General features: G+C 41.1%; 1 protein-coding gene across 1 annotated transcript in view; it reads left to right on the top strand.

The window, feature by feature from the left end:
* The window catches only part of LOC308082046 (E3 ubiquitin-protein ligase TRIM35-like), a gene marked incomplete at both ends in the record, with an annotated part of 105,011 nt that overhangs the window by 74,158 nt on the left and 4,277 nt on the right, over nt 1–26,576 (top strand). Inside the window, 2 exons of the mRNA XM_080423656.1 lie at nt 12,754–12,949; nt 13,121–13,978. Coding sequence (XP_080279782.1) covers nt 12,754–12,949; nt 13,121–13,978 — 1,054 coding nt within the window. The remainder of the gene's footprint in view (nt 1–12,753; nt 12,950–13,120; nt 13,979–26,576) is intronic.

Below are 26,576 nucleotides of genomic sequence, written 5' to 3'. Positions count from 1 at the left end.
GATAGCAATAGAACACATTTACGAGAATCATCAAAACGAATGGGAGAGGGTACTAGCTTTAGAGAAAAGAAGTGTGTGTGTGTGTGTGTGTGTGTGTGTGTGTGTGTGTGTGTGTGTGTGTGTGTGTGTGTGTGTGTGTGTGTGTGTGTGTGTGTGTGTGTGTGTGTGTGTGTGTGTGTGTGTGTGTGTGCGCGTGTGCGTGCATTACAAAACGTTCAATTTCACTGTGGGAACAGACTGCTTAATTTCACGGACAACACATTCATATATAGAAGTACTTTATGTAGTAAGTAAATGATACTGTATTCATAAAGTAAAGTACTCTAGATGTAGTGAGTATGGTATTCATAAAGTAAAGAACTCTAGATGTAGTGATAAAATTACATTCATAAAGTAAAGGACTTTAGATGTAGTGAGTAAATTACATTCATAAAGTAAAGTACTCTAGATGTAGTGAGTAAATTACATTCATAAAGTAAAGTACTCTAGATGTAGTGAGTAAATTACATTCATAAAGTAAAGTACTCTAGATGTAGTGAGTAAATTACATTCATAAAGTAAAGTACACTAGATGTAGTGAGTAAATTACATTCATAAAGTAAAGTACTCTAGATGTAATGAGTAAATTACATTCATAAAGTAAAGTACTCTAGATGTAGTGAGTAAATTACATTCATAAAGTAAAGTACTCTAGATGTAGTGAGTAAATCACATTCATAAAGTAAAGTACTCTAGATGTAGTGAGTAAATGATATGCATAAAGTAAAGTACTCTAGATGTAGTGAGACAATTACATTCATAAAGTAAAGTACTCTAGATGTAGTGAGTAAATTACATTCATAAAGTAAAGTACTCTAGATGTAGTGAGTAAATTACATCCATAAAGTAAAGCACTTTATGTAGTGTGAAAATTACATTCATAAAGTAAAGGACTATAGATGTAGTGAGTAAATGATATTCATAAAGTAAAAGTAAAGTAAATGTAGTGAGTAAATGGTATTCACAGTAGGACACAAACTTGTGCTTCCAGCAGCAGCCGTGCTTCTTCTGAGGAGGTTTAAAGCCCATCGCTGGCCTTTTGGGATGTTTGATCAGCCTGCGTCGCCATGGTTACTGAGGAGAGATGGAGCAAGGGGTCAGGGATACAGCTCTGAAAGAAAGTCCAGCCTTTTAATAAAACACTGCAAAGGAACTGCAATGACACTGAAGTACCTTTAACCCCATGAAGACCTGAGGCCCATTCTACGAATGCCTTCTAATTCGCTATAGTTCTCACACTTGTTCAAAATGTTCAAAAATAGCAGATATACAAGCTCGAGCTATACGAGTTCTATTCTTGAATAGCCAACGTATAAAATCTAAAACGACGACCGGTTTTAATGGATTAATAAAACACCTACAAAAGAACTGCAATGACACTAAAGTACCTTTAATAAAACAAATGAACTGCAGTGACAGTGACTAAAGCAGTGCACGATTCCAGCAAATTGGAAAGGCTGTTTTTTTTTTATAATCGCCGAAATCGATTAGTTTGATGTACTACATCGTAAAACGCTGTCAGACTAAAATAGCAAAAAATAGTCACGCGCTGTGAGCTTGTGGCTCAGTTCTCTTTTTACCTTTTTTTTTTCAATTAGTTCAACTAGAGAAACGCGCCCTTTGGGCTTCAGGGTTCATTGCAGTTATTTTGGTCACAATAATCGTGACATGAAATTTTCGTATCGATATTGTACGCATTAGGAAAGGTCCCTCTATAGAAGGTCATTTGTCTTCTAGGGAAAGATAGCGGAGTGCATGTTTTTTTTAATGTTATGTGTTACTGTCATTTGTTTTGTATTGTAATGTGTTTTTTAACTTATTAACTGTTGCTTGCTGGCGAGAGGAACCACAATGGAAATTAAGCCTTAGGAATTTATTGTGTTTATCCTGGAACTGCTAGTGACCCTGCGGTTTTATTGCATTTCAAATAAATCGAATCAAATCAAATCAAAAGACCCATCCCCGGCTGAGCTGCAGCCAGCCCCCTGCTTCACATGGGGGGGGGGGGGGGGGGGCTGTATATGTAACGTCAGCATATGGAAGCAAAACGCCTTTTCAGCTGATTGTTTAACCCATGAAGACCGGGAACGCGTCTGTCATTCAGATCTACAAGCTCATCGCTATGAGCTTGTAGATCTGCAATTTTGTTCCTATCCTATTTTTGCAAATCTTTGAATATACTCAAATGTTTGCTTCTGGGGGTCCCTGGAACAACATATTTTGAGATTGAGGTGGTTCGCAGACAAATACACATCATATCATTGAGAACCACTGATATTATAGCAAATAATAAAACTAAAAAAAAAAAAAATGATTGAAAGATTCAGAAGCAAAGATTTGAGTTAAAAACTCAAACTTTAAAAATAAATACATTCAAAGATGTGCACACGTTTTCACGATTAAAAAAAAATAGCAGATCTCAGTGCCACGCTATGAGCTTGTAGATCTGCTATTTAAAAAAACAAACTGTTAGGATTCAGAAGCAAAGATTTGAGTACAAAATGTTCACGTTAAAAAAAAATATATAGGCCTACTCAAAGATTTTCACACATTTTCACGATTAAAAAAAAAATCTACAAGCTCGTAGTGTGAGCTTGTAGATCTGCTATTTTCAAATAGCCCAAAGACATCTAAAATGACAGAGATGCGTTCCCAGTTTTAATGGATTAATGCGCTTCAGCATGTGGAGGCTGGTGTGAATGTAATCACCACACGACCACCTTGTGACAGCATTCCATCCACAGCCAGGTGGCTCTGACACAAGCCGCTGATATGACATAATGGAGGGGTTATGGTTTACTGTGGGAAAGATACTGGTATTTTCAAAAGAATTTGACCAAAACATTTCATAAAAAAGTGCTTACTTTGACCCGTGTTGCTATATCAGTGGCTCTCAAACGTTTTCATGTCAAGGACCCCCCAAAATGATATGTATTTGGCCGCCGACTCCCCCGTCTCAAAATGCCTTGTTCCAGGGACCCCCCAGAGGCGAAGATTTCAGTTAAAAATGTCTGCTTTAAAAAGTGCATATATTGACAGATTTGCACACATTTTCACGATTTTTCAAAAATAGCTGATCTACAAGCTCGTAGTGCGGCACGAAGTGACACGGTATGAGCTTGTAGATCTGCTATTTTTGAATATCCAAAGTATGAAATGACACCGATGCTTTCCCGGTTTACTAGACCGTATATTAGATACTATACTACATTGGTTCTCAAAGTGGGGTCCGGGGACTCCCAGGGGTCCTTGGGGGGGAACCAGGGGGTCCCCAGCAAAATTAGTTAATAAAGAGTCACAATCATTTTAACCGCTTTAACCATATTTTATACTTTAGCTATAAAAAATAAAAAAAAGTGTGCAAATCTTTAAATCTTTTTTTTAAAAGGCGAAACATTTTAACTCAAATCTTTGCTTCTGGGGGTCCCTGGCACAACATATTTTCAGGTGGGGGTCCGTGGCCAAATACACATCAATTTAGGGGTCCTTGGCACGAAAAAGTTTGAAAACCCACTGCCTGTTGGGTACCGGCCTACTCGGGAACGATGCAAGTTGGGAACGATGCACATAGGGAATGCATAATCCAACACTGTTATGCAATACCCGTTACACCCGTTGTGTCAGGGTACTTTTACTTTTAGTACACGGTAGAGATGTGTGGATGGGTTTTTTCGTCACCCTTATCCGCGTGTAAACATTCATTATCCATCCGTCATCCAACCGCATCAATTATATTATCCTATTTATAGAGCCGCACCGACCGCTTGTCAAATCATTATTATTTCCCTGACGTTAGTTTTCTTAGTTGTGAGATCACAGAAATGCATTGTTTAATGAATGATTGGGAGGTCCCGCGGTCTTTTTTCCATGGTAAAAAGCAAGCCCTCCGTCTCGCATCACTTTCTCACAAATATCTCCACTTTTCGACGAGATTCTCTGTCAGCAACGGGGCCGAACTGCCCGAACTCGAAATGAGTGCTGGACTGAACAAATGAAAACTTCCTTTGGGAACATAGATGTTTGGGAAGCACAAACGTATAGACCCCTTAACAGACGACGTCACACTGATAAGAACCAGTATGCGCGCAATGAAACCCATTCTGTCAGGTCTCGCTAGGACGCGCCTCACTAGCCAACACACAAGAGGGGGTTGGGGTGTGCTGAAACCAGCGCACCCCAAAACAACCAGTCCAGTCTCAATGTTAGTAAACAAATAATTGGTCTATTCACCGGTTTCCTAGGCTGTGTGTTTTCCACTTCCTGTCGATTTCATTGGATATCATTGGTCATCTGACCAGTTTCATTGGATTTCATTGGATCAAATCGGAAGTGGAAAACACACAGCCTAGGAAACAGGTGAATCGGGCACACAATTGACAGGTGCGTTGTGATTGGTGTGGGGTGATTAATCACACCACCTGCCAATGGTGTGCCCCATAAATTTGTGCTTCCCAAAGGAAGTTTTCATATGTTCCTGCACTCATTCCGGCCCCCTCGCCTGGAGAGAATGTCGTCTGTGCGAAGCTCGTGAAAAAGTGAAGATATTTTACTAAACACACGTTTTCTGACAGAACTTTCAAACTTTTTTTCCATGGTAAAAGCAAGCCCTCCGTCTTGCATCACTTTCTCACATCGCAACTTTTCATAAGACATCCAGCACTTGACTCATCGTCGGCAGGGTTAAGAATTTAACTAAATCACTCCCACGCCAAACTTTTATTCATCCCTTCTTTTTTTATGTTGTTTTAAATCCTCCGTTAAGTTTCTCTCTCTGCCTTGCGTCCACTCATAGAGTTATAATATATCGCGTCCACTGTGTTGTTGTTTGGAAGTGAAAGGACCCCTTGCCTAGCCTGGTAAACCCCTCCCTCCGGATATCTCATTTCCATTTGATATCAGGAGTGAGTCTGGCATGGGGGCCGGTTTGGCTTTTTGTCTGTGGGCTGGAGCTGGGCGGGAGTAATACCGTTGACTGACAACCCCTTCAGCCAATCAGCAGTTCGTTCCCCTTCAGCCAATCAGCTAGCCTGATTATCAGACTGAAGCTGCGTGGAGCTCTCTCAGAGAGTGGGCGGGGTCTATGGTCTGGAACCAGGCTACCAATCAGCAGTTTGTTTCCCCGACCACCAGACAGGGGGACTTTTGAAAAGGCTATGCCGAAAATAGGTTAGCCGCTCCCGGTTCTCTGATTTAAAAAAAAAATAGACTCTGTCATGATTAATTGACCACATATATGAAGTTAAACAACTAAATTATATCCGAACGATATCTTAAAAGTAAATTCCGTGCCTCAAAAAAGAAGTTTAACAGCGTTTTGAAGTTTTAAAACCGAAACCAAAACAGCGGACAGAATTTCAATGGCCGCCCGTTCCATTTTTGTCGGCTGCACTCTCCATTTGGGTTCACTCGGGTTCCACCTGATTGGCCAACCTCCGCTGTCAATCACAGAACAATGAGCGAGAACACTGAACACTGCTCGTCCATTTTATGGACGAGCAAGAAACGCCCAGACAGGCACTCAGGCCAGACTCCTTCCTGAAATCAAATGCAAATGAGATTTCCGGAAGGGGGGCGGGGGGGTTTACCAGGCTACCCCTTGCCGGCATAGCACGTGTAGTAGGCGGCTAATTTTTGCCTGATGGAAAATTACGTAATATTAAAATACTACAAACACACCGAGATTTCGTGCTTTTAAAAGCTATAATATGCCTAATAGATAGATGTCATTAATGTATTCCACACATTATTTAATCCGCGGTTTATCCAATATTAATCAATATTTAATATAATAATAAACTTTATTTGATTGACCCAAATCCACCCAAACTGTGGTTATCCGCGGCAACCGTGGCTAAAACCGTGATTTGCGCATCTCTAGTACACAGTATATTGATGCCAATACGTTTGTACTTTTACTCGGGGTGAGATTGTGAATACAGGCCTTTTAGATGTAATTATTTCTACATTGTGGTATTGCTACTAATCTGAGAAGGTTTTTCCACTGGCTGACTGCCAGGAGGCTCTCCTCAGCCGGGCTGCTTTCCACATCAGCCCATGCTGGAGCAGAGCAGATTGATGAGCCTATAGAGGAAGAGGAAGGATGGTTCCCATTCCTCACAGAGAGAGAGGAGGAGGAGGAGGAGGAGGAGGAGGAGGGTCACAGCCACAACAAATTGGATTAGAGCCTCTGTAGATTAAGTTGTTCTTGCTGGTGACCTCCGGAATTGTTCAATTGTTATTCAATTTGGAGCTTGACAACCCTGGCAGGCTTGTCCCTGTAGATGTAGAGTGTAGGGGGTGTTACTGTGCTGCTTGCCCCCTGTAGATGGAGGGTGCTGTGGGGTGTTACTGTACTGGTAGATAATCCCTGTGTAGATGTAGGGTGCTGTGGGGTGTAAGTGTGGCCTCACAGCTGCAATGCCACTTTAGACTTTACCACTTAAAGCACTATTCATTTATCACAAATCTGAATCTACCCTTGTGGGGGTTAATTAATTAATTAATTGCTCTTGTTCCCCTTGGTCTTTGCGCTATGTTGCATAATATAGTTGCATGCATGCATTATACATGAATTCAAATCAACGATAACACACAGAACCACTGCACAGCATCGGGCAAACAAACAACTTATGGAAAGGCTATAAATGAACTCACCGTTGTTATGGCACGGGCCGGCCGTAATTATTCCTCATTTGGCGTTCTTTAGTACATTTTTAGTACATTGTTGCATTTACGTATATACTGTATCCATTCATGTTAGCCCTAGAATGTCTGTGATGTTACATTACATTTCATGTATTCCAAATACACAGCCATAGATTGGCCCTATCCCCGCCCGGTTAGCAGACTGATCTCCGCGGCATAAATCTTCTCTGCGCTGCGTGTGTACTAACCCAATGATTAATTTGTAAGACTTGGAGTCAGATATTGTCCTCTAGTTTCATATGCATTTGAACGTTCTGGCAGAAAACGTGTGTTTAGTAAAATATCTCCACTTTTCGACGAGATTCTCTGTCAGTAATGGGGCCGGACACGAAATGAGTGCTGGACTGAACAAATGAAAACTTGCTTTGGGAACATAGATGTTTGAGAAGCACAAACGTATGGGGCACACAATTGACAGGTGCGTTGTGATTGCTGTGGGGTGATTAATCACACCACCTGCCAACGGTGTGCCCCATACATTTGTGCTTCCCAAAGGAAGTTTTCATATGTTCAGTCCTGTACTCATTCCGGGCCCTTCGCCTGGAGAGAATGTGTGAAGCTCGTGAAAAAGTGGCGATATTTTACTAAACACACGTTTTCTGCCAGAACTTTCAAATGGAAATGAAACTAGAGGACAATATCTGACTCCAAGTCTTAGGAATTAATTATTGGGTGAGTACAGAGAGAACTTTTATGCCTCGGAGATCAGTCTGCTAACCGGGCGGGGATATGGCTGTGTATTTGGAATACATGAAATGTATGTAACATCACAGACATTCTAGGGCTACCATTCAAGTCTGCCAAACTTCCCTCATTAACCGCAGTTAACACTCTGAAAAGTAATTCTTGTTGTTGTAGTAGTAGCGTAGTCGTCCAAGCGGCTTACACTCTTTAAGGACAGGAAAAAAATTACTTATTGACTCTTTGAAACGACAAAACCAGAGTTATTTATAACTTCTATTCTTCTGCCTACACAATCATACGTCATGTCCTAGTATGAGCGAATAGGGGAAGGGGATCAACGTCACGTGATTTCCTTGTTTGACCCGGCAAAAACTCGGATGTGTCTCAAAGAATATGATTATTGGCAGAATCGCAGAAAGTTTAGAATATTTGGTGGTCCCGTTTTTATTTCTCACAAGATCGGTGGTTGTTGCAATGACCTGCACTACAATACTTCACCATATGTTGCGCTATGACAAAATAAACTCATCAAATGTAACAATGTGTACGTTCCAATGGTGAAAGCTGTGTTGTTTCGTCCATTTGGTTCCATGTGTACACTCTCAGAGTAACAGACCTGTAAGGGTCCATTTGTTTCCATGTGTACACTCTCAGAGTTACAGACCTGTAAGGGTCCGTTTGGTTCCATTCCATTTCTCTCCCTCCAAAGTTGTGAGGGACCAATCAGAGCCCAGTATGAAAATATGGGGCAGGTTTATCACCAGAGGCATTTTTTTAATTTGCCCCTCGGAAATGCAGGTTCCACACAGAGATTCCAGACTGATATCTACGCAGTGATATTAGTCTGGCCATGCCAGGCTACATTCGTACACTCTCAGAGTTACAGACCTGTAAGGGTCCATTTGGTTCCATTTGTACACTCTCAGAATTACAGACCTGTAAGGGTCCATTTGGTTCCTCCTAACTATCAATGATTTAGCTGGGGACCCCCTGGGACTCCTTCAAGGACCCCATGTGGGTCCCCAAACCCCATGTTCTTGTTTCATATTGTGTTGTTTTTATTTTGTTGATCTCTTTTTTTTATGTAAAGCACTTTGGGCTGCATTTCATGTCATGAAAGGTGCTATATAAATAAAGTGTATTATTATTATTATTATTACACTTATTATTATTATTATTATTATTATTATTATTATTATTATTATTATTATTATTATTATTATTATTACTATTATTATTATTATGTTGTTCCCCATTGACCTACAGGCGTTATGATAAACAACATCCTGAAAAATAAATAAAGGTTATTGCCTTGTCATTCAAACAAAAATATCCCTGCTAATTGGCCTGACCAATTAGTAGCAAGTGAAGCCACTAATTAAAAAAGTAAACAGTAAACACAGCCGTGTCACTGTTTACTCCATTCTGTCATGAATAACAGTCACATGAATCAATGATTAAACATTGATTAATGGCCGCAGGTGCTTAGTTCAGAAGGAGAACTGTAATCATGGTTTATGCTGGACATGATTGCTATTGATTGCTTAAATTTTTATTTCAGACCCAACAGTGTTTTATATCAATCTTTGATGATTCAATCTTTGGCCGTATTTTTTTTTTCTTTTTTTTCTTGCAATGAAACAAGTCCTGTATTTCATAAATTCCTAAACATTGTTGCCCAATTTAGATGAGAGTATTACTTCTTAAGCTTTTACACTGTGTGATGCTAGTGGAGTTACATAATGTGTCAGCTTGTGTTATATGTTTCATTTTATTTTGTGTTTATATTCTGTGATTTGCCTTTGAGGAGAGAACTTACTGCACGGATATTTGTTTTCTTTTTTTAATCTTGAATTATAATCATGACACAGCTTGTAGATCTGCTATTGTCAAATGGCGGAAATGTATAGGCTGAAGTGGTTAATGTAAATTTTATAAAATTATAATCAAAATCTTCAAAGTAACTAGTAAGTAAAAGTATTGGAAATTGGAAATACTCAAGTAAAGTACAAATGCCTGAAAATTGTACTTAAGTACAGTACTTAAGTAAATGTACTTAGTTACTTTCCACCACTGAACGTGGAGATAAGAGGTTTCTGCCCGACAGCAATGATAATATACAGCTAGAGTTTGCAGCTGTTTCAGCTCAATCTGTGGGAGGTGCAGAATAATGCTGACGCTAGAACATGATGAACATCATCATTCCTCCAGGACACACATTTCAGAACGTGCTTCCAGTGACATGTGACTGCTTTCAGGAGAGACGCTGATATATTCCTGTTTGTTGCTGCGTAGATGCACAAGTGCTCATTGAAAAACCGAGTTATGGCAGAAACCGTCACTGTTGAACTTGTGTGACAGTGGTGTAAAAAGTACTCGAATGTTTTACTTAAGCAAAAGTATCAATACGGCAATGTAGAAGTACTCTGTTACTAGTAAAAATCCCAGAATTCAACATTTACTTGAGGAAAAGTACAAAAGTATTGGTATCAAAATGTACTTAAAGTACCAAAAGTAAAAGTACTAAAATGTTTGAAAATAGCAGATCTACAAGCTTGCAACGTGTCGCGATGCAAGCACGTTGAGCAAACATGTCAACGCTCGACTCGTTGGCAGTTATAGCTCAGTGGTTCAACGTGTGGTCCGGGGACATTGAGGTGGCTCCAGGGGGTCCACCCAGCTGATTGATAATTGGGAATAGTTAGTTCCATTTGCACACGCTCAGTGTGCAAATGCAGAGTTAAATTGACACTGTTTTACAGTGTAGATGGGGTCACAGAGATAAATAATAATAATTATTATTATTATTATTATTATTATTATTATTTCAAATGGGGGTCCATCCGTGGTGCAATGTTTCTCAAACTGGGTTCCTTGTCATTTCAAAAGGTTGATAAACTAATCTTAACAATACACAGGATTGGTTAAGAAATATGATTAATTTAGATTTTAGACAAACAATGTATGTGACCTGTGAGCTGCTTCAGTGACACGACACTGCCATCTGTTGGTCAAAACTATCTTAACTGATGTGTTCACTTTACACACAGAAAGACAGACAGACAGACAGACAGACAGACAGACAGACAGACAAACAGACAGACAGACAGACAGACAGACAGACAAGGCTTTTCCTCGTTGTAAAGTTGAACAGAAGAGGACCAAGAGAAATTGTCCTCACATTGTCTACTTCTCAAATTCTACTATGTAGTTTGCGTGCACACACACACACGCACACACACACACACACACACACACACACACACACACACACACACACACACACACACACACACACACACGCACACGCTATCAGCTCATCATCTAAAGCTCCTTTCATGTTTTCAGAGTTGTTCAGACAAAGCTGATAGGCCTGTTCTTTCAGTCTTTTAAACATGATCACCACAGTCTGGCTGATGTGCTTTGATCTGCCAGACTATACCGCTAGATCTGTCGGGGTGGAAACTTCACACGTCCAAAACTGTTACTGTATACTTTTCAGGAATCTAATTCACAAAATAGCAAAAGTAGAAGATCTACAAGCTCAAAATGCGTCCTTTGCGCTGCGTTTCGAGCTTATAAATCGATTTTTAAAAAAAACTAACTTGTTGCAGGGGTCTGCAGCAAATACATACAGGATTCATTTGGAACTCATTAACATGATCATGTTGAATCTCTCTATTTATCCATCTGTCTGTCTGTCTGTCAAAAAGGCTGCATCGCATCGCATGATATGCGCATCGCATCGCATAATATGCGATTCGCATAGAATATTTCCGCATATTTCACAACTTTTCACAACTTTCCGCATATTTCGCAACTTCCCGCAATTTCACCGCATAAAATTGCAAAAAATCCCACATTATGTCATTGCAAAATCAAGGATTTTAGCCCGCATAATCAAGAGTTTTAGCCCGCATAATCATGGATTTTTGCCCGCGTTTTTCTGGAGGGTCTATATAAAGGTCTTATATTAACTCTGAGAATGCACACCGACTTGTGTAACAAAACACGTTTATTATGATCATGTTCACACACGGGATAGAGTAACATTCATTTGCATGCGTTTAGAAAGACGAATATGGACAATAAGCGTACGTAAATGAACTGATATCAGAGCGCTCTGAAATGAAATCAGAGCATATTTGAGCGTATTTACAAATGCACCCAAATATTATGGTGCCACTCCATTGGGTTTCCATTGGTAGGTGTGTTCATCTTTTAAATTAAACTTAAAAACAGGAATGTGAGAGTTGCTTGCCGTAAAGATCTTCAATCTTACTTGTTTTGTGTCTCTTCGATGTTCTCTTCATCCGGTTATTTCACGGCCCACATTATGTGCTATTAACGAGGCCAGTGTATTTGCAAAGCACATTTCGACAACAAGACAATGCAAAGTGCTTTACATGAAACATGACACACATTAAGACACAGAGCATTAAGAGAGAGAGCAAACGAGACACGCCATAAAATGACATTTGAATAAAATAATGGAAAAAAGGAAGTTATAATGAAACAGAATAGGGATGTGGGGGGGGACGGGGGTACAAACGCAACATCCAATCAACCCCACATTGGAATTTCATGTTGAGCGCACCTCCAAAAGCGCTTTAACTTTTGCTCATAGGGAGCACCACAAATGAGAAAGGTTTCACCGTATGTCGTAGAAACGCTGTTCACCCCTGCATCTTCGCCGTGTCTTGTCGGCTGTCCTCCGCTCTTTTTTATGTTTGTTTAGTTTTTTTGCCTTTTACCCCTTTTTCTCCCTAATGTAGTCGTTATGCTAATTAATTCCCACACACATTTGTGTGTTGTCACTTCTGTTGTATCCTACTGAACCCACCTGCCAGTGAGGAGCCCCCACCGGAAGGATGTATAGCCTTCGTTCTACTCTTCCCACCCAACACTCCCTGCTGACAGACTCCGCCCCTAGCCCGTATACTGTGTGTGCAGTGACATCACCCTCCCCGGCCGGCTTCCCTCCCCCGAACACGGGCCAATTGTGTTCGTGTAGACACTCGACAAAGCCTGGACGGTGGATTCAAACCACAACCTCCACAGTGGTGGTCTGGCACTTTACCACTGTCCTCCGATCTTGTCCAAATATGGATTACCACACTGACATCATCAATATCACATTATATACTAGTTTGATCCGCACAGTGACGACAGGGTATCAACTCTAAATTGGCTATTTGAAGACAAACTGAAACAAGAACGCAGCACTGACTGTTTTCCAACAGCTCATGAAGGAGTATTGACCCAACCTGTGCCTTTGTTTTTTTACCCCGACTGACCGGCTGTCGTGTTTGTATCCTCACCCAGAGACTTGGAAAACATGGCTTCTATTAAAGCACAGCTATCCTTTTCAGAAGAGAACTTTTCCTGTTCTGTGTGTAAAGACATATTTAGACATCCTGTCGTCCTGCCGTGTAGCCACAGCTTCTGTAAAGCCTGCCTGCAGGAATGGTGGACACATAAGAGGACGAAGGAATGTCCGCTTTGCAAGAAAATATCTTGGGTGAGCGATCCACCCTGTGTTCGCGTTCTGAAGAACGTGTGCGATACCTTCTTGCAGGAGAAACGTCGAAAAACAGATCACATGCAGGAAGAAGCCAAGGAATCACTAAAGCTCTCGCGGGAGAAACTAAAGGTCTTTAATGAACTTAAAAAAAACTGTGACCAAGCAGCAGAACACATTAAGGTCCGGGCCCAGAACACAGAGAGGAAGATTATGGAACAGTTTAAGAAGCTTCATGAGTTTCTACAAGAGGAAGAGGAGGCTAGGATTTCTGCGCTTAGGGAGGAAGAGCAGCGGAAGACTCGGATGATGAAGGAGAAGATTGAGGCTCTGAACAGAGAGATATCAACTCTTTCAAGCGCAATCAGAGCCGTAGAGGTGGAGCTGAGAGCTGAACACGTCTCATTCCTGCAGAACCACAAGACAACAGTGGAAAGAGTCACGCTCACACTGCAGGACCCACAGCTGGACTCAGGAGCACTGATAGACGAGGCCAAACACCTGGGCAACCTGACCTTCAGAGTCTGGGACAAGATGAAGGACATTGTGTCCTACACTCCTGTCATTCTGGACCCCAACACTGCCTATCCATCGTTAACCGTGTCTGGTGACCTGACCAGTGTGAGACGTGGAGAAAGACAGCAGCTTCCCGACAACCCAGAGAGGTTTGACTACTTCAGCTGTGTCCTGGGTTCTGAGGGCTTTAACTCCGGGACTCACAGCTGGGATGTTGAGGTTGGAGAAAATAGATGCTGGTCAGTAGGTGTGTTAGCAGAGTCTTACCAGAGGAAGGGAGACAGAGGGGGTCAATGCTGGAGAATAATATTTCTCAATGGTGAATACAAAGCAAAGTGCAGACCGTTGTCATTCACTGCTCTCCCAGTGAATCAGAAACCCTGGAGGATCAGAGTCCAACTGGACTGGAACAGAGGAGAGCTGTCCTTCTCTGATCCTGATACTAACGCAGACCTACACACCTTCACAGACACTTTCACTGACACACTATTTCCATATATTTATAGTGATGATGTTGGTGTCCCTCTGAAGATGTTACCAAGGACGATCCGTGTTATTAGATCAGTGTAGTTCTTATAGGTCGAACTTGTCGTCATTCCCCCTGCCGCTGAACCTTTCCACAATCTACAAGTGAAGGGGCTTTGAATGGGTTTTCCACTTAGGGAAGAATGGGGCAAGGATGAGAGGAGAAATCAGTTCAATTTCATAGGTTCAAAGGTGTAAAAAAAATAAAAAATAAAAAAATAAATAACAAGACTAGGATGAAATCCTAGTTACAGCTGGCTACACGTGTAGCTACTAAAAAAAACACAATTAGTAACACTAATTTTAAAACCTTATCTTATACCTAAACTTAAACCTGAATTAGTATTATACCCAACCCTAAACCTGATCCTAACCCTAACTCCTAGACCCTAAACCTAAACCCTAACCCTAACCCCAATTCCGAATCCTAAACCTAACCTAACCCAACCTTAAAAATAAATACACAGAGTAGCCTACTACAGAGACACTACATAATCACATACTACAGAACACATAGGTGAGCTAGGAACAAAAATTAAACTAAACTAAAACTAAAATAGCTTAACTCACAAAAAAGTTTAAATAAGTTAAAAATAATTAAAACAATTGAACAGACTTTCCATTTAAAACAAAAGACGGCGAAAGCATTATTCCTTTTTCTGTCCTTATGCAATACCTTTGCAAAGTACAGTAAACTGAAGGAAAAAAAAACGTTTTTGTGGTCCAGAAACGTTGTCGTTGAACGTTTCTGGAGAAACGTTCAATGACAACGTTTCCTCTGGCGATAGGGTTGGACCAGAAGTGTTGCCAAAAAGATGAAAACAGATCTACATGCTCACAACATGTTACCATATTGTATTGACTTTTTGTTTTTGTCCATTTTTGCCTACAGTATGATAAATAAAAAAAATAGGGACCCTAGGTTTGAAGTAGTTAAGTCAAATGTGTCATTTTTAAGGTCGGTAATGTGGCTGGATTTGGAATAGTGTTGGGAAAAAAAGTTGTATTGACTGTAATACAATATCATGAAACAGTGCAATGCTACCAGTCAGTGCTAACGTACAGAGACAGGTGTTGTGATGGACTGTCGACTGTCGGAAAAGCTTCTTGTGAAGCGCCTTGAGAGAAGCCGTGCATAAGCCATTAAGACCAGGAACGTATCTCTGTCATTTTAAGATTTCTTTGGCTATTCAAAAATCTACAAGCTCATAGCGCGGCACTGAGTGCTGCGCTATGAGCTCGTAGATCTGCAAAAATATATATATATTGTGAACATTTGTGCAAATATTTGAATATATTTAATTGTTTTGACTCAGATCTTTGCTTCTGGGGGTCCCTATTACAAAATATTTTGAGATGGGGGTCCGCGGCCAAATACATATCATTTTGGGGGTCCTTGACATGAAAAAAGTTTGAGATCCACTGATATAGAAACATCCATTTAAAAGAAAAAAAATAAAGATTTAGAAGACATTTTGTAGAATCCCCAGAAGCAAAGATTTTAGTTAAAAATGCCCGCTTAAAGAAATTATATATATTCAAAAGATTTGCACAGACTTTCACAATGTTTTCAAAAATAGCAGATCTACAAGCTGAGTGCCGCGCTACGAGCTTGTAGATGTGCTATTTTTTATTAGCCCACAGATATAAAAAAAATGACAGGGTTCTTCAGTCTCAATGGGATATTGTGATGGCTTTGTTTTATAGCTTATTGTCCCGACCCGCATGCCTCCTCTGACAGGCTCTACAGTAAAGAGCTGTTCATCACTGACGCTCTCCTGCATCTCACACGTATAACCTTTATATGTGTTGGATTCAATGGCTTTGACGTTGATGATGGCTGATCCCAGTGGTGTAAAGTAACTAAGTACATTTACTCAAGTAAGTACTATACTTGAGTACAATTTTGAGGTATTTTTGGGCGGTGTAGCCGCCCCTATAAGTGGGGTTGGGACACCTCATTAGTATTAGTTTCCTGCATTGTGATTGGCTCATTAGTAGACCCCTAGCTGTACTGTGATTGGCTCTATTGGCTGACTCTATTCAGCACTGTGATTGGCTAGCGAGACACATAATGACATTAATAACCTATAAATAAGATTATGGACTTCCAAAAATCATTTTTTTTGGGAGGTGAGCTTCCATCACTATGATGACCACTGTTATGACCACACCACCCACTTCACACTGGGTTTCATCATGTTATACTAGGGGTGTATGTGTCACGTGCTGTGATTGGCTAGTGAGACACATGATGAAATTAATATAAAACCACTTTGATGTAACACTCGTATATATAACTTAGATGCTGTCCATTTCGTCTGATCATCCTTGAGATGGTTCTACACCTTCATTGGAATCCAGCTGTGTTTAATTATATTGATTGGACTTGATTGGGAAAGGCACACACCTGTCTATATAAGACAGTATATCTCATAGTGTATGTCAGAGCAAATGAGAATCATGAGATCGAAGGAACTGCCCGAAGAACTCAAAGACAGAATTGTGGCAAGGCACAGATCTGGTCAAGGTTACAAAAGAATCTCCGCTGCACTTAAGATTTCTAAGAACAGAGTGGCCAACATAATCCGTTTGGCTAAACTGCGCAATGAGGGGAGAGGAGTCTTGGTGAGAGAGGTAAAGAAGAACCCAAAGATCGCTATGGCTGAAATGAGAAAAGAAGAAACCGATTTTGAGAACAAAATAGAAAATGATGACTTTTTTAGCACAGAAAGATGAGGGGACCAAAGAAAATGACCACTGTGATGACCACACCGCCCACTTCACACTGGGTGTGATTTTTTTACTTTACTGGAGTATTTCCAATTTTCAACACTTTTACTTCTACTCCACTACATCTCAGAGGCAAATATTGTACTTTTTACTCTTTACACTACAATTACTTGAAAACTTAAGTTACTACTTAATTGTTAGTGTTCTAGGGGTACAGTAGCCTACTTTGCTTTCCACCACTCCAGCTCAGGACCTGTGTCACAGAGGGTGCTGCTGGAAGTGATGCTGATATTTAAGCGTGTTGTTGTTTTGAAGTGCAGTTGAAAGGCCTCAGTGAAGGCTGTGTGTCTTTAAATGAATGGCTGCACTGACATTAAAAGGCCACAGGGAGGCAGCAGGGAGGCAGTCATAGATGACATTTCTGCCAATCCTCTCATCTCTCTCTCTCTCTCTCTCTCACTGTCTCTCTCTCTCTCTCTCTGTCTCTCTCTGTGTGTGTGTGTGTGTGTGTGTGTGTGTGTGTGTGTGTGTGTGTGTGTGTGTGTGTGTGTGTGTGTGTGTGTGTGTGTGTGTGTGTGTGTGTGTGTGTGTGTGTGTGTGTGTGTGTGTGTGTGTGTGTGTGTGTGTGTGTGCGCTCTCGCGCTGCGCGCGGCGCTGGTAGAAGTACTCTGAGGTTTTACTCGGGTAAAAGTAACAATAATAACACAGAAATACTCTGTTAGGCCTACAGTACATAAGAAAATGTACTTCAGTAAAAATACAAAAGTTGTGGTACTTAGTACCAAACGTAGAAGTGTAGAATGACCCATTACAATTCTTTTTTTACTAGATCTAAAAAATCTACAAGCTTTTAGCCAGCGTATAAAACAGGACTTAAGTGGTTAATGTATGTTTGGTAATAATAATGTAAATCTGCAAAGTAGTTAAAGTTTTCAAATAATTGTGTGGAGTAAAACGTACAATATGTGCAGTATAACGTATAAAATATGGAAAAACACTTCAGCAAAGTAAGTACAGCACGTGAGTAAATGTACTTCATTACTTACCAGCAGAGACAGTGGTCTTAACTGCACACATCCATTAGAAGGAGCACATCTCCAAGGCATCAGGGTAGATTACACCCTGGAGGCTGGCACTGTGTGTGTGTGTGTGTGTGTGTGTGTGTGTGTGTGTGTGTGTGTGTGTGTGTGTGTGTGTGTGTGTGTGTGTGTGTGTGTGTGTGTGTGTGTGTGTGTGTGTGTGTGTGTGTGTGTGTGTGTGTGTGTGTGTGTGTGTGTGTGTGTGTGTGTGTGTGTGTGTGTGTGCGTGCGTGCGTGCGTGCGTGCGTGCGTGCGTGCGTGCGTGCGTGCGCGTGTGCGTGTGTGTGTATAAGTGTGCAGACTGGACTGGACCTGCCCATAGACAACAATGTTAGACAACAAAAAAACATGTTTTCTTCTGTCTCAAGCACAGGGGCCCACAATCAATAATCTCGTTCTCAGTGCATGCAAAAGCATGAATGTTTTTTTACTAAGAGCATACACAGTAAAATAGGGTAAGTGATATTTTTGCTATTTTTTTGTTTTTTTGTTAAAAAGGTTAAAGTACTATATTCTGATAGTAGTCATTGCTACAGAGAGTTTGTTCGGTCACAGGGGTCTCTCCAGCGCTTTAGTAAACAGAATATACGTACATTTTAAGGTAGGTGACAAAATGTAAGCCAATCAGGAGAGAGCACTGAAAATGCATTTTCTGTTTAATAAAGAGCTGGAGAGACATGGAGACTCCTTTTCTGAACAAACACTCTAATAGCAATGAGTATACTATCACAATATAGAGCTAGCGCTAGCGCTGTTTAACACTAATTCTAACCAAAGTAAATCACTTACCCTACCTTTAATTTTACTCTGGGAGGGTACAAATGTAACCAAATGGACCCATAATTGGTCACACTCTCAGATTTACAAATGGATATATTAACACAGAGGATTTTTCTGTGGACAGGGCACATCTAAATGCTATGTTAGTGCAAAGCCAATCTGGGAACCCATCGCCAAATAAAAAGGAAAAACAGCGCCCTCTGCTGTTTTTTACTCTTTCACTTGGCTCTGGGCCGAGCTCAATGGAGCACCCGTGTGCAAGGAAACCGGGTTTTTGGTCTGCCCTCAGCGCTCCACTTCCGGTGGTGCGCTTATGTTTTCATTCCCACTAACAATATTTCTACACGGAACACTAACACCACTTCTCCCAGAGAACATGGATCGTTTTGGTTATAAGCCCACTTGATTCTATGATGAAAGAGCAAGTTAAAATGTGAATATCTTTCCGTGGTTTTGTCTGCTTCAAGGACGCTATTGTTAAATGAGTTTTGGTTTGTTTTCAGTGGGAACTTCTGGGAAGGGAGCGCACAGACAGTAAATCCCGCCCACTACATTTGATTGGGTAAAGCGCGACCTGCTTCCTGATCTGAAGGCACGCCCACTTGTAAGCTAACGCGCACACGTTCTGAACGGGGCTCTCGACAGATTCAGTAGCGTAGCTCTGAATCTGTTCTTGAGAGATTAGTGCAAAGCAGACGGGCAGATGCGATATTTTCTTGTCTCCCTCAGGTGGTGGTGTGAGGACGTGCACGTCGGAACGCAGATGTGGGCACCGGCACTGGGGGAATTGAGAGCTTGTGAGCTTGTAGATCTGCTATTTTCCAAAAAGAAATTTATACATTTTGAACTTGTGAAATGGGACCTTCTGCACAATGAGTACTTTTACTTTTGGTACTTTATGTATATATTTGATGCCAATACTTTTGTACTTTTAATCAAGTAAATTTTGATTACCGGACTTTTACTTACTTTTACTAAAAAAATGTAGTCCTTTTTCCACCACTGGTTACCGGCAGCCTGTCTGTCTGCCGGCTGTGGCCCTGTACTGTCTGTGTGTCCTACCAGCATACATCCATCCATCAATGTAAAATATGATCCAAAGACTCCTTCCACTCATCCATCCGGCTCTGTCCTCAGCTGGCCATTCAAGCCCCCTAAATGGCTGCAATTACACAGACCCCCACCCCCCCTCGGACCCCCTGCCCCTCCCCCCGGACCCAGGTGTCAGCAGGCTCATGGGGGCTGTTATAGGGCAGGGGCGGGGCACGCCACACGGGGCATCCCGATTGGCTCCCTGGTAATAGCGGGGGGAATGATAAAACTGTGCTCCGTAGGGGTGGGCGGTTCTTAATGGGTCAATTAACGTGGTTGTCCAATCAGTGAGGGCCAGATGAGAACTAATGGATATCTGAGAGGGAGGACAGATCTTTAACCGCTTAAAGGGGAACACCACTCATTTTCAACATTGAACCATGTCATAATATACCTTAGAGCTGTTGTGTGGAAATAAGAAATAAGCCCCCCCCCCCTTCTATGTTGACTAGAACTGGAGAATTGATTGAGGTTCATGTGATCAGTGACATACGGAAGGTGTACTCAATGGCTCCGCCCTCTAGGCTGCCTCATTTACTAAAATGGGGAATCTCACTTCCAGCTGAAACAGTGCGATTTGTAGCAGTTTCTAATGGCATATGGTTATATATCACATTTCACAAGACATTGTACTTGTAGATATTAGAAATCAATTTGCTGAAAATGCTTTAACAAGTCTTAACTTTATGCAATGTCCCGTTTCACGAGGTATCATATGTACAAAGCGTATTAAAATATTTTGAAAATAGCCAAGGTTTGAATAGGGCTGAAGTGGATAATGTATGTTTTATAATAATAATCCAAATCTACAAAGTAACTAGTTACTAAAGTTTTCAAATAATTGTAGCGGAGTAAAAAAGTACAATATTTGCCTCTGAGACGTACTGGAGTAGAAGTAAAAGTATTGACAATTGGAAATACTCCAGTAAAGTAAAAGTAGGCCTACCTCAAAATTGCACTCACAGTTTTTCACAATTGTTAACACACAAAAAGCGAATATTCGGCACAATTTGCACACCCTTCACTTCGTGTACTAATCGCTCGACCCAATTTAGCACTACTTCACACGCCCTTATCTGCATTAGACTCTGACTTTCCTTCTTTACACTCTGATGTCAATTACATGATCACCTCCAAACACTACACACAATGTTCAGTTGTTGCACACACTTCTCATGTAAAATCTCAAAGCATCAATCTACAACACACCTTGTTGTCCAAACACTACACACAATGTTCAGTTGTTGCACACACTTCTCACGTAAAATCTCAAAGTATCAACCTACAACACACAAATATTCAAATCTCTAAACATTCAGGTCTGGTGAGCAATTTTCACCTGGGACAATGTGAGTTTCACCGCGTTGCTCAGGTGCGTGAGTGGTTCCAGGACCACCCACATTTTTCCGTTCTGTACCTTCCACCTTATTCTCCTTTCCTGAATCCCATGGAGGAGTTCTTTTCAGCTTGGAGGTGGCAGGTATATGAACGGAACCCACAGAGCCGGGTCCCACTGCTCCAGGCCATGGAGGAGGCTTGTGGCAATGTCACTGTTGAGGCCTGTCAGGGCTTCATGCGCCACTCAAGGCGTTTCTTCCAACGCTGCTTGGCCAGCGAAAACATTGCCTGTGATGTGGATCAGGCCCTCTGGCCAGACATGAACCGGAGGCTTGATGCCTAAATCATGTAGAGAAATAAAAATGTTTTTGGCTGCATATTAGTTTTTTTTACAAAAGGAGAAATGGCTCATTCTCCAGAGTCATTGTCATTCATATTGTGTGTTCCATTTATATGATTGTGTTTTCAATTTTTCCCTGCAGTGTGCTGTAAATGCTTGGTAGTGTGCAGCACATGCTTAGTTGTGTGTACTGTAATGAATGGTATGTGTGTGTCATTTGAAAATATGGCTGTGTGTACCAAATGAAAACACAAGTTCCATTTTGTGAACAGTTAAGAGATTTGATGGCAAAGAGTCATCTTGCGAAGGGAGTGTAGGGTTTAGCATTTTGTGTGTGAGGTTTTAAGTTTTGTGTGTGCAGTTTTGAGAAACGTGTGTTAACAATCGTGAAAAACTGTAAGTACAGTGCTTGAGTAAATGTACTTAGTTACTTTCCACCACTGGAAGTGTGTTTTGTCTCTTAATTAAGCTGAGTGGTCAGCTGAAGGCATAGGAGCCACCTGGCTGCTCTTCCACTGTCTCACATGCATGGCTGCAGATCTGGAGATGTTGAGGGAGATGTTTGGTCATAATAATGACAACGCAGGCTTCTCCTCCAGGATGTGTTTTGCCATCTGCATCAGCACAATGCTGTGGTTGTGGGCTGTGGGGTTGTGTAACCTCACATCATGTTTAAACAGCCATTATGTTTTCTGCATTCAAATGAAGATGTCTAAATGTCCACCTCCTACCCAGATAGTGTGTACTGTGTCCTGAGCAAAGATAAGATATTTTGTACTTTCTTTCTTACCGTCAAAAATTAAGAAGAAGATTGTTGTTGTTGCTGTTGTTTTTAATTCAGGGTAAAAGAAAAAACGTATACATCCATAGTGAATAACCATAGACACAGAGCACGGATCAAAGTCGGTGACTCCTGTAGAGTTCTCAATCGTTTTCATGTCAAGGACCGCCACATTGATATGTACTAGGCCATCGGACCCGCATCTGAAAAGATTCAGTGCCAGGGACCCCCCCATAAGATAAGAGTTTGGTTGTTAGATTAGGCTAGTTTTACAGAATTGTACAACTGTCTTATTCTGTAGTTGTAGAGAGAGAAACCCTATTATGTGAATAGTCATTCTGATTAGATTCTCTCGTTGGATGACCTTCTATTTGGTGAAATAACAATGAAATTAACCACAATGAAATTAACCTGGCGTCCATATTTTGGGCATGTTATCATCGGCTAAAACGTAAAAAAAAACAAACAGAGAACGGACAATGTTTTGAGCTCGTAGATTGGCTGTTTTTAGCTAATTTTCAACATTTCTGAAAGCATAAAATATGGTTGAAGTGTTTAAACGGTTCCTCTTATCTGCGGACCCCCCTGGACCCCCCTCATGGACCCCTCAAGGACCCCTTTGACCCCATGCTGAGAAGCACTGAGCTCTTAATGTTTACCATCCTTTGACTTAACTTGTCTTTAACAGTGTTTGTGTGGAATCAAACAGACCTCGTTCCAGTGGCTTTGATGGGAATGAAGGATTGTTACTGCACTGAGTGCGTTTTTGTTTTGTCATTGTTTAGTCTCTCTGTGGACCAACAACACTGTCAACATTACAGCAGTGAGGCTGGAGGCTACACACGCTACAACTCATGTTCTATCTGTGGAATACGCTGACATGACATGAGAGCCGTGTGTAATAGTAAATAGAGTACACACACATGTCACTGTGTAGCCTACTATATGCAGTGGTGGAAAAAGTACTTTTTTTTAAAACTTAAGTTAAAATATCAATACTGCTAATGTAGGTACAATGAAAGTACAAAAGTATTGCTATCAAAATGTACTTAAAGTGCCAAAAGTAGAAAGTACTCATTGTGCAGAATGTCCCATTTCACAAGTTTTCAAATGTTTAAGATGTATAAAAATCTTTTGAAAATAGCCGATCTACAAGCTCAGAATGTGCCGCATCGCGACGCATTGTGAGCTTGTAGATCGGCTATTTTCAAATGGCTGAAATATACATAGGGCTGAAGTGGTTAATGTATGTTTTGTGATAATAATCTAAATATACAAAGTAACTAGTAACTGATGTTGTCAAATAATTGTAGTGGAGTAAAAGTATAATATTTGCCTCTGAGATGTAGTGGAGTAGATTAGTAGTGAAAGTACTGAAATGTGGAAATACTCCAGTAAAGTAAAAGTACCTCAAAATTGTTCCTAAGTACTTGAGTAAATGTACTCAGTTATTTTACACACACACACACACACACACACACACACACACACACACACACACACACACACACACACACACACACACACACACACACACACACACACACACACACACACACACACACGGACGGACGGACGGACGGACGGACGGACAGAGAGTAGTAGTATCCAAGCCAAGCGTTGAATTGGCAACTATCATCTGGTAACATTGTACACTCTTCATAGTAAAGTGCAGCTCATGTGGGATACAAAGCAACGTGAGGTGAGCTCAGACTCACTGCCCAATAAAACTCAGTGAGACTAAAGCGTCAATAAAGTACAAGTCATCCTCAATGAAGGCCCAATAAAGTAAATCTTAGACAGAGGAAAGGGGGGCCTATAGCTGCCCTTCCCCAGGTGGTGTCAAATGGATTTGGACTTCATTAACATAAAGCTCATCTCTCTCTCTCTCTCTCTCTCTCTCTCTCTCTCTCTCTCTCTCTCTCTCTCTCAGCTCAATTAGTCCCAGACAGCTCCCAGCTGGGGACATGAAGCAGTGCACCTGGTGCACCCATGGAGGGAGGGAGGGAGGGAGAGTGGCGTAAAGTAACTATAAGTACATTTACTCAAGTACTGTACTCAAGTACAATTTTGAGGTATTTTGACTTTACTGGAGAATTTCCAAATTTCAGTACTTTTACTTCTACTCCACTACATCTCGGAGGCAGATATTATAGTTTTTTACTCCACTTCAATTATTTTAAAACTTTAGTTACTAGTTACTTTGTAGATTTTGATTGTTATTACAAAACACTAACCACTTCAGCCCTATATACATTTCGGCCATTTTAAAAATAGCCGATCTGCAAGCTCATGCGATGCGACGCATTGTGAGCTTGTAGATCTGGAATTTTCTTTTTTGTAATGCATCAGAAAACTTCAAATGGGACATTCTGCGTAATGATTACTTTATACGTTTGGTACTTTAAGTACATGTTGATACCAATACCTTTGTACTTTTACTCAAGTAAATATTGAATACCGGACTTTTACAAGTAACAGAGTATTTCTACATTGCAGTATTGATACTTTTACTTATGTAAAACATTTGAGTAATTTTTCCACCAGAGAGAGAGAGAGAGAGAGAGAGAGAGAGAGAGAGAGAGAGAGAGAGAGAGAGAGAGAGAGAGAGTCATTCCCAAGCAGCCTTACCAAAATGTCAGTCTGTCGCCTGACATCAGTTGGATAGAATACATTATTATCTACAGAACAAAGGTGACGAAAACAAGACGTTCTTGTCTTAGTCAGTTAGAAATACTGTACAGTAGGAAGTACTTTAGTAATTAGAGCAAATGACTGTAAGACTGTATATTAATAGTCTAGCGTGCCAGACTGTTGTCTCCCACAACGTTCAAATGCTTCTGTCATACAGTCTGGAGAACGGAAGCTCTGAAAATGATCAGAGGATAAAGTGGATGTTAAGCCTCCTCCCCGCTTCTGTTTCGTCTTTACAGTCATGCAGATTTGTTCTGATTTAACTTAAAATCATTTAAGCATAATAACGCTTGCTGCTTAGCAGAAATGGAAATTCTAAAATGAAATGTAAAGATATTTTAACCCATTTTTAGATTTCTTTGGCCATTCAAAAATAGCAGCTCTCTACAAGCTCATAGCGCGGCACCGAGTGCCGTGCGAGTGCCCGAGTGCCTGCTATTTTAGAAAAATTGTGATTTTTTTTTTCCAGCTCTGGTGGATGCGTAGTGAGTGTTGTTTTGTGTGTTGCGTAGTGGATGTCACGGCTAACCTCTGTGACAACAAGAACAGCTAACATCTGTGTTACTGACTGTGACACACACACACACACACACACACACACACACACACACACACACACACACACACACACACACACACACACACACACACACACACACACACACACACACACACACACACACACACGCACACATCAGTGTCAGTGACTGTGACAGGACAGGATGACTGTGTGCTGGATCGTAGCAGAGGGCACAGAGAGACTGTCAGCACTGATGTAAAGTGACTCTGTGTGCGGTGACAACAAGCCAAGACATTGCCAGCCTTGACAAAATAGTTTTCCTGTTTCAGTTCTGTTGTGAGGCGTTCAGTGCTGAACTGTTGAACTCTATTTTAGGATCCCTCTCTCTCGCTCGCTCGCTCTCTCTCTCTCTCTCTCTCTCTCTCTCTCTCTCTCTGTCTCTGTCTCTCTCTCAGTATTATTTCAATGTTTCTCATTCACTTCACTTTGTATAAATCCTTTGGAACAAATAGCAGCAATTGTCTCAAGTGTGTTTAACGGCAGTTGCTCTGTTTAGTATTTCTATGTACTGACTATTGCATGGAATACACACAATGATTTGTAGGCCTTACGGTGGATGTATTCCATTAGACATCCTTGTCCTATAGCTGTCACAACAGCTCACACATCTAAAGGTCCTTACACACCGGGGCGATTTTTTCATGCGAATAATACGTTTTTTTTAAAAACCTTATAAAGTCAATGCAAGCGTACATGGAGCGAAAAAGCGTCTTTTAATTATTCGGAACGAGTCCGAATTTTGCGTATATTCGCATATTCGCCGGTGTGTAACCGCCTTTACTGCTGTGTTTGCACATTGTTGTTCTTCACCCAAAAGATAAGGAAGTTTGTTGTCATTATTCATGTTTTCAAACTCTCTTAGTGTTGTGTAATCTGTGGTCAGTATGTGTCTGTGATGTCTTGGTGCAGTGGGCAGGTGGTCAGAATGGGCCCTATTCCGGGCCGAAGTCACTAAAGCCACTAATATTGGATTTAGGAAATTTTTCCCCCGCAAAAGTTGCTATTCTGGGACACCTGCCTTACCCGCAAAACACCTGCACTACCCGTTACCTTATGCATAGGTGTGGTTTGGGCGTTACAATGTGGCCTATTATAGTCGCTTCTTTTAGTCTTGTTTTCATAGACCTGGTTGCTTATTTCTCTTGCAAATTCTGGCAACACCTCTTTAG

Source organism: Gymnoscopelus braueri (genome assembly GCF_963280865.1).
Source record: "Gymnoscopelus braueri genome assembly, chromosome: 3".
NCBI classification, from domain to species: domain Eukaryota; kingdom Metazoa; phylum Chordata; class Actinopteri; order Myctophiformes; family Myctophidae; genus Gymnoscopelus; species Gymnoscopelus braueri.
The sequence above is the reverse complement of the archived record's forward strand: the minus strand, read 5'-3'. Positions and strand labels throughout refer to the sequence as shown.